The 9,359-nt window shown below is 43.6% G+C and overlaps 1 protein-coding gene across 12 annotated transcripts in view; it reads right to left on the bottom strand.

The window, feature by feature from the left end:
• The window catches only part of FGGY (FGGY carbohydrate kinase domain containing), a 456,358-nt gene that overhangs the window by 165,619 nt on the left and 281,380 nt on the right, over positions 1–9,359 (bottom strand). For all 12 annotated transcript variants that reach the window (XM_032839762.1, XM_032839761.1, XM_032839771.1 and 9 more), the window contains one exon: positions 4,325–4,428. In XM_032839762.1, coding sequence (XP_032695653.1) covers positions 4,325–4,428 — 104 coding nt within the window. The remainder of the gene's footprint in view (positions 1–4,324; positions 4,429–9,359) is intronic.

Here is a 9,359-nt window from a genome sequence, read left to right as displayed (position 1 = left end):
TATATATATATATATATATATATATGTTTGGAGCATTTCCTCACTTTTTTGGTACTACTAAATGCCCCAGGTTTAGCTCATCCATTTCCTGTTCCAGTCCTAGAATCAACCACTTCTCCAAGGAGTCCAAGCTCTTTTTATTGGAGAAATGCATTAGAAACCAAGATCTAGGTATCGGTGTGCTTGGAACAACTAGCTACTGGGGTATCCTAGTTTCTAGCTCCTCTCAACTGTCAGAGCTAGGAAATAGAAGTATGTTTACTAACAAATAGACATGTGTAGATATATATACACGCATCTATAGATATCTCCAGATACTTGTATACTCTCTCTCTCTCTCTCTCTCTCTCTATATATATATATATATATATATATATCTGTATATATATATATATATATATATATATATATATATATATATAAGTATATGTATCTATGTATAAGCTAGATGAAGCTGAACATGAGTTCGCTCTGATGCCTCTAATTCAAATCTATTACCAAATGGATCATTCTGGCCTTCACAAATCATTTTTTAATAACAGCACTGTATTTGGTCTTTTATGCTGGGCATAGTGATGAACTGTTTGTAAAGATCACCCCACTTAATCCTCGACACATCTTTATGGGTAAATACTACCGCCCACATTGAACAGATGAGAACACTGAGGGAGTGGAAGAAGAAGTATCTGACCTAAAGGAAGTAAGTGGTGGGCCTCGCATAGGAGCCTACATCCTTGAGATCGACAGAGGACCACCATCCCCACATTCATCTGAGTCCTTGCAAAAACCGCAGTTCTGAGTGATTTAAGATGCAGACATAATTCCCAGCCCTCAACAGCCAGTGTTCTGTTCACATCTTACCTCTTCAATACTCCACTTCCCAGGTCCTCTCCCCATCTGACATGCTAACCACAACACAAATTGCCAAGTTACAACCTGAATTGACCACCCCAGGGAAGGAGTGTTGGAGCTATGGCAAGGATCAGCTCCATCTGACCCCACGACTTTTCAACCTCGGGCTAACCCCTGCTGTGCTGTGTATTACGTTGGGTTTGGGGGACTTGCTAGTAATTAACTCTGAGCAAGCAGCTCTGCTTTCATGGAGTTAAAAATAAAGAACAAGCATTCTTTTTCTCTTGTTAATTAAATCATCTAAAGGAAGATAAATGTACAGCCCACACCTGTATCTTCCAAAATATCAAACGCCTGATTAGTCTAAGTCTTACGTTCAAGCTTTCTTTTCAGATTCCTGGAAGTAATAGGGACCAGGAGGTGAGGAACTTCTAAGTATTTATTAGTATTTGCTTACTTGGACTTTCATTCATTCATATGTAGAAAGAGGCAATCCGGATCAGGCACAAAATATTCTTGGGAATTTTGACTCAATCAACATACTGAATCAGAAACATCAGTGAACAGACAGGAAGAAACAGAATCCTTTAGACCAGGTTGAACACCATTTTTTGAAAAGCCCAGAGTCCCCTCTGGTCCCTGTATTCTGTTTGGTGAATTTTTCCTGACAGTTGGTGGTTTTATTTGCCAGAACCACAACAAAGGGGGTCCTTGAGTTTCCCTGGGAGTGTTTCCTTAGACCTGCACCTCTCCTAGACCTCACAAAGGTGTTATTGTTGCTGGCTCACTGGGCGCCTGGCACCTGAGCAAGATCAAAGGCATTTTCTGATGCCGGCATGACCACAGTCTAGCCCTCGCCACATAACATTAAAGCTGATGATTAATCCCATTGGCCCAGAAGGTCCCTTCCCACTCCCAAGTACAAAGCTGGATGGGGGTGGGGACTTTATTTCCAGCACAACACGACCATAATAAACCGGCATTTTATGGCCCTAATTCATTGCAACCAACTGCAGCTGCCCATCAAACTCGTTAAAGCCCCAACAGTTGCTTCATGTGAGCCTTATATATCACTAGGAGAGTGTACTAAGAATCTCCACCATTTCTGAGTGTCTGCTCTAGACTAGGGACATACGTGCACAATTCACACTAACCAGCAACACCAGCCCCGATGGGATGGAGGAAGGATGTGATATTTGGAGAAGTAGCTCACCTCTCAGGTCACAAGCTCAAAAAGTGCATGAGCAGGGGTTCACCCCACATCTGCAGAGCTCTGAAGCCCAGGCCGGCTCCACTTCTTTGAGGGACGTGACCATGGCGCACAGCACTGCGAGGCACTGAGTGGGATCTGAGTGCTGGGTGTGAGTGCTCTGCTCTAGCTTAACAGCTTGTGACCCAGGGTACATTTCTGGATTTTTCTATGCCTTAGCTGCCTAATTGGCAAAATGGATCCTGTAGGAAAAGGGAGTACCAATCCCATTAAGAGACAAGGAGAATGAGGAGTGGGGACATGACAGAGTCCCTCAGTTTCATTTGGATTTGCGTCTGCTCAGAAGTCTGAACTGAGTGTAGTTAAAATGTCTGAAATTCAGATTTCACAAGAGGAACCAGATTAGATGCATCCCTGTGAAAATGGGAGTGATTTAAATAGGTTTCAATCGGGGTTCAGTGAAGAAAAGCTAGGCGGTGTAGACTCATGTCCATGGAGATGAGGATCGGCTGCCCGGCCAGGTACCTCCTGGGTGAGGCAGCCCGAGGCCTCTGCAGACCTCTCCCTTCAGGGACAGCTGGGCCCTACAACAGGGATGCTGAGGGGATTTTAAAAACTCAATTAAAAAAGTTTCACTGATTCACAGACCTGTATCCCTGGGGAAAAAAAATATATGTTTATAAAAAATAAAATTAAAAAAAAAAAAAAAGTTTCACTTAAGACCTTGTCCATAGAAACAAACAAAAGGAAAACAAACATGTTTTGTTTTGTTTTGTTTTTTGGGCTTTCTTTTGGCGGGGGGAAAGGGCAGGATCAAGGGAATCTATGACCTTGGAATCCAACATAAATGTCCCCTCAGGAAGGTGTCCCTAAGGTGACCCTTCCCAGGCAGAGTCAGTCCCTGCATCCTTTCTGCCCAACAGCACCAGCACATCTCTTCAAGAGCTAACCACCACGGAGCACTCCCTTCATGTCAAGCGCATCACAGCCTCATTTCACACTCAGAACACTAGGAGCCGTGTACGAGGACGCTCCACATTTTGTAGAGAAGGAATCTGAGCCCCAGAGGGCTAAGTGCCTTGCCAGGGGCCCCATACTTAGTAAGCAGAGGAAGTACAATTGGAAACCAACGGGGCTGGATCTACCATGAAATGGGAAGTGGTGCACACTGTTTGGCACATGGTAGGTGCTCAGGATCCCAGGTTCCATCTGCACGGATATTCTGGGGTCTTGTATTGGTAATGCCAGCTATGATGATGCCTCATCGATAGGACGACTTCTGTCACCCTTATGTCCCCAAGGTTTAGCATAGCTCCAGACACAAGAAGGGAGAGGAGTAAGTACATAAATGTATCACTACTTACTCAACCAGAATATTTAATGGTAAAAAAGGCTCACTGGTCCCTATTGCTATTCACCATAGTTTGACATGGCACCTGATTCCCTCCATGGTCACAGAGATTCTGCCCTGGACTGGGTCCACGCTCATCCTCGCCCACCTTCCCCCTCCCCCCCGCCTCCTCCTGCTCCCCCTCTCTCCCTCTATTTTACTCATCTGGGAAAAATCCAAGGAGTCGTCCATCTAAGTTTAACAGAGTAATGACTTTTAAATAAATATATGGTAGAAATGGGTACTTATCGAAATGGAATGCTTTCAGACTCATGCATTTAAAGGAGATATAAATTTTAGGGCAGGCACTAAATTTTAACTGCAATCTTGGAGAACGCCTGCCTTTCCACTAATTCATGGAGAAAAATTAACAAAGTGAAAATTGCTTATCAGTGTTCTTTTGAAGTCATGATATGCAGCCCAATTCTATAGATCATCAGGGTGCTTCCAGGGAGATGGATTTATATTGATGTGGAGAGAGCTCAGCGGCCAAGGAAAACAGACACCCCTTTGCAGAGAAGACTCAGCAACCCATTAGGGACAGATCAGCCTGGGAGCAAGGCGTTGCCACCCTTGGATCCAATTTCAGCCCTCACGCCTGAGCTTTCTGACCAGGGAGATGTCAAAGACAGACTCAGACCTCTACACTTTTTAAGAATCTGGCCCCTGGACAAAGATACAGCAAATTTAAGCACAGATTTTGGGAGATGGGCTGGGCTTCTGGCTACACAGAGCAGGCAGGCAGCAGGAGGGGAAGGAACTGACAGGCAAAGGGGTCAGCAAGTCACATCTCCTCTTAGGCTGCCCCCCTCCCCCCACAGCCCACTCCCCACTCGCTGGTGGTCGCCCCACCCTCTACCCAGCAGACTCACCCCCATGTGACAAGAAGACGTTCCACAGATGACAGCCAGCCGTGATGTCATTGGCTGTCCCTCACAGGCAAGGCCGTACCCTCTCACATCTGCTCCAATCACTCCTGTGAGAAAGCAAAACAAAACAAACCCTCTTTAAAAAAATAATAAAATAAATAATGAGAAAAGAACACTAAGAACAAGCATACAACAACACTCCTTTATACAGCCAAACACTGAGAGAGCATTCCTGCGTAGGCCAGTGTGGTGAACCTAGGAAACATGTGATGTCCGTACTTTGTCTGGTCCATGTACAGCGTCTAACTGTTGTAGGAATCCTAGTCACTGTCATTAGAATATTCAAAGCAGCAGCCATCAGGAAATACCAGGCACTATGCTGAACATTTATGTGGAGGACCTCCTTTTATATTAACCCTGTCCAGTCCATCTTGTCAATGCCACACCCATCGGTGGAGAAACTATACAGCAGGTGTCAGGAAGTGGGAGCTGCAAACATGCCAACATTCCTTACAATACGGGCAGGGGTGCAGTGTGCTGGGACAGGGCAGAGACTGGGCTCCGGGTGACCTCCCCAGCTCCACCCAGCACCAGCCTCGACCCCACTCTCCGCTGTCTTTCCCCTTCAAGGCCTTTGTACTTGTTCTTCCTTCCATCTGAAATGCCATTCCCCAACCTCTTTGCCAGGCTACTCCTATTTATTCCTTACTCAAATGTTACTTCCTCAGGCGTCTTCCCTGGTCCTCCAGGAAAGATGGGAGTCTCCCTGTTCAGTATTCAAACACACCCTTGAACTTCCCTAGCACACAAGACAGTGTTTTGGTTTTGTTTTTAATTTAAACTCAAGTAGTGTATATATATGTGTGTGTGTGTGTGTATATACACACACACACACACACACACACATATATATGTATATGTATATCTATATATATATATATATATACACGTATATATATATAGCCAATATATAGCACATCATTAGTCTCAGATGTAGTGTCCAATAATTCAACAGTTGTGTATAACACCCAGTGCTCATCATATCACATGTCCTCCTTAATGCCTGTCACCCCATTACCCATCCCCCTCCCAGCTACTCTCCAGCAACTCTCAGTTTGTTTCCTATAGTGAAGAGTTCTCTCATGGTTCTTCTCCCTCTCTGATGACTTCCCATTCAGTTTTCCCTCCCTTCTCCTATGATCCTCTGTGCTGTTTCTTATACTTTCACATGAGTGAAACCATACGATAATTTGATTTACTTATTTCGCTCAGCATAATATCCTCCAGTTCCATCCACGTTGATGAAAATAAGATTTCATCTCTTCTGATGGCTGAGTAATATTCCATTGTGTATATATACACCACACCTTCTTTATCCACTCATCTGTCGATGGACATCTGGGCTCTTTCCATAGTTTGGCTATTGTGGACATTGCTGCTATGAATATTGGGGTGCAGATGTCCCTTCGGATGACTACATTTGTATCTTTAGGGTAAATACCTAATAGTGCAATTGCCAGGTTATAGGGTAGCTCTATTTTTAACTTCTTGAGGAACCTCCATACTATTCTCCAGAGTGGCTATATCAGAGCATTCCCACCAGCAGTGTAAGAGGGTTCCCCTTTTTCCACATCCTCACCAACATCTCTTGTTTCCTGACTTATTAATTTTAGCCATCCTGACTGGTGTGAGGTGGTATCTTATTGTGGTCTTGATTTGTATTTCCCTGACACCAAGGGATATGGGGCATTTTTTCATGTGTCTGTTCGCCATTTGGATGTCTTCTATGGAGAAATACCTGTTCATGTCTTCTGCCCATTTCTCGACTGGATTACTTGTTTTTTGGGTGTTGAGTTTGTTAGGTTCTTTGTAAATCATGAACACTACCCCTTTATCTGATATGTCATTTGCAAATATCTTCTCCCATTCCATAGGCTGCCTTTCAGTTTTTTTTGTTTCCTTTGCTGTGCAGAAACTTTTTATCTTGATGAAGTCCTAAAAGTTCATTTTTTGCTTTTGTTTCCCTTGCCTTTGGAGATGTGTCTATTAAGAAGTTGCCGTAGCCGAGGTTGGAGAGGTTGCTGCCTGTGTTCTCAAGGATTTTGATGGATTCCTGTCTCACATTTAGGTCTTTCAACCATTTTGAGTTTATCTTCGTATATGATATAAGGAAATGGTCAAGTTTCATTCAACAACATGGGGCTCTCCAATTTTATTGGGTGCACCATTTATTGACGAGACTATACTTTTTCCATCGGATATTCTTTCCTGCTTTATTGAAGATTCATTGACCATATGGTTAAGTGTCCATTTCCGGGTTCTGTATTCTATGTGTGATCCATGTGATCTACGGGTCTGTTTTTGTGACAATACCATACTGTCTTGATAATTACAGCTTTGCAATATAGCTTGAAGTCTTGGATTGTGATGCTACCAGGTTTGGTTTTCTTTTTTTAACATTCCTCTGGCTTTTCAGGGTCTTTTCTGATTCCATAAAAATTTTAGGATTATTTGTTCCAGCTCTATGAAAAGTGTCGATGATATTTTGATAGGGACTGCACTGAATGTGTACATTGCTCTGGGCAGCATAGACATTTTAATAATATTTATTCTTCCAAACCATGAGCATGGAATGTTTTTCCATTTCTTTGTGTTTTCCTTAATTTCTTAAGTGTTCTGTAGTTTTTAGAGTTCAGATCTTTTGGCTCTTTGGTTAGATTTATTCCTAGTTATCTCAGTGGTTTTTGATGCAACTGTAAATGGAATTGATTCCTTAATTTCTTTCTTCTGTCTCATTGTTACTGTATAGAATTCCAACTGATTTCTGTGCATTGATTTTATATCCTGTCACATTACTAAATTCTTATATGAGTTCTGGGGTTTGGGGGTGAAGTATTTTGGGGTATTCCATATTGAGTATCATGTTATCTGTGAAGAGTAAGAGTTTGACTTCTTTGCCAATTCGGATGCCTTTCTTTTTGTTGTCTGATTGCTGAAGCTAGGAGTTCCAGTACTATGCTGAATGACAGTAGTGAGAGTGGGCATCCGTGTCATGTTCCTGACCTCAGGGGAAAGCTCTCAGTTTTTCCCCATTGAGAATGATATTTGCTGTGGGTTTTTCATAGATGGCTTTTATGATACTGAGGTATGTGCCCTCTATGCCTACACTGTGGAGAGTTTCAATCAAGAAAGGATGTTGTATTTTGTCAAAAGCTTTTTCTACAAGAACTGAGAAGATCATATGGTTCTTGTCTTTTTTTTTTTATTAATGTGGTGCATCACATTGATTAACTGATTTGTAGATGTTGAACCACCCTTGAAGCCCAGGAAAAAATTCCACTTGGTCGTGGTGAATAATCCTTTTAATGCACTGTTGGATCCTACTGGCTGGTGTCTTAGTGAGAATTTTGGCATCTGTGCTCATCAGGGATATTGATCTATAATTCTCCTTCTTAGTGGGGTCTTTGTCTCATTTTGGTCAAGGTAATAGCCTCATGGAACAAGTTTAGAAGTTTTCTTCCCCTTTCTGTTTTTTGAAACAGCTTCAGAAGAATAGGTATTAAACACTGGTGGTTTTAAAAGCCTACACTGCCTGCCTCTTCTATAATAAAAGCTTCTGGAAGCTGGCACTTTCTTATCCACATGCTGAGAAGCCCAGCCCCCTACATAGATGCTGGTGCAGAGCAGGAGGCAAAAGTACCAATGCGTGGCAATGCAAGGATAAGGAAGACAACTCCCTGTCCTCGGAGTGTTCCCAGTCTGGTGAGAGGAAAGAGAACCCTAAAGGTATGGGGGTTCAGTATAGGGAGTCAGGATAGGATGGAAACGTGGAGGCCACAGGAGCAGCCTAGCTCAACCAGCAGGGGTCAGGGAGGTTTCCCCAGAAGGTATGTCTACGCTGTTCTGTAGGAATTGGCCAGGGGAAAGGCGGGGTGGGGGTGCCTCCTCAGGCCATAAATCCCCAGATATTGACAGTATTGGCTGCTCAGCAAGCAGGCCTTTCCAGAAAGCAGGATCTCAAGGGCCAATGAGAGGCTCTCACATTCCAACAACTTTCTAGGTTTTTCCAAGGCTTTTTCCAAATTCTACCTTCCTAAGCACAGCCACTTAAAAACCTGGGCCATTGTTCAGAGGCCCAGCAGCAGGGGGAGGTAAGACTCTTTCAAACTTCCTGTGGTGATTATCACTGCAATGAGGTCCCAGCAACCAGGTGATTGAGATCTGAGACTGAGCCCATAAAAGTCCTGGGCCTACTGGCTTTCATCAGGTCCCTTGCTCTGCTCAGCACTGCAGGATCCTGCAGACTGCGGTTCAACATCGGCGGGGAGATCTGAAGGCTGTAGGAAGTAGAGAGCCCCAGTGTGTCTCCTTCTCCTGCATGACTTCAGCTCTGCTGACAGGGCCACATGGCTCTGATATCTGCTGACACCTTTGGACTTTGGTAACCTCCTTCTTCCTTTGTCACTCTGGCCTGGGGTAGTAGCAGCTTCCATTTTGCTGATCCCTGGCTAGCTTCACAAGGATGTAGCCCATCCTGGCAACTGTTATTTGGGTCACCAATTTTCTGTACTAAATTTCCTGGTTTTTTAAATACTTAGTTTATATTTTTCTAGGTGGACCCAGAGTGATACAGCTCCCCATCCAGGGCACAAAGGGTTTTGCACAGGAAGAAACCCCAGATCTGAGCTAGTATTAACTGAGCTAGTATTAACACGCTCTCTCCATACCTGTCTCATTTTATTCTTGAAACCACTGAATGTGACTGGTACTGTTATCATCCTCATTTCGGAGAAGAGGAAACTGAAGCTTACAAATGAGGGGTAACTTAACCACGTTCACATAGCTCACAAGAAGCAGGGTTAGCATTCATATCCAGGTAGGTTCGTTCCTAGGTTGTTTTCCAAGATAAAAACCCAATAACCGGGTGGCTGATATTATCCGTAGATCTCAAAATACTAGGGTCTTAAAGATACTGATCCTGAGATCCCTGACAGAAAAGGAGTCAGCCACTGGTGGTCCACAGTGTTATAAATAAGTT

This window comes from Lontra canadensis, unplaced genomic scaffold, assembly GCF_010015895.1.
Source record: "Lontra canadensis isolate GAN:19392208 unplaced genomic scaffold, GSC_riverotter_1.0 scaffold109, whole genome shotgun sequence".
Classification (NCBI taxonomy): domain Eukaryota; kingdom Metazoa; phylum Chordata; class Mammalia; order Carnivora; family Mustelidae; genus Lontra; species Lontra canadensis.
This window is presented reverse-complemented; position numbering and strand designations above follow the sequence as displayed.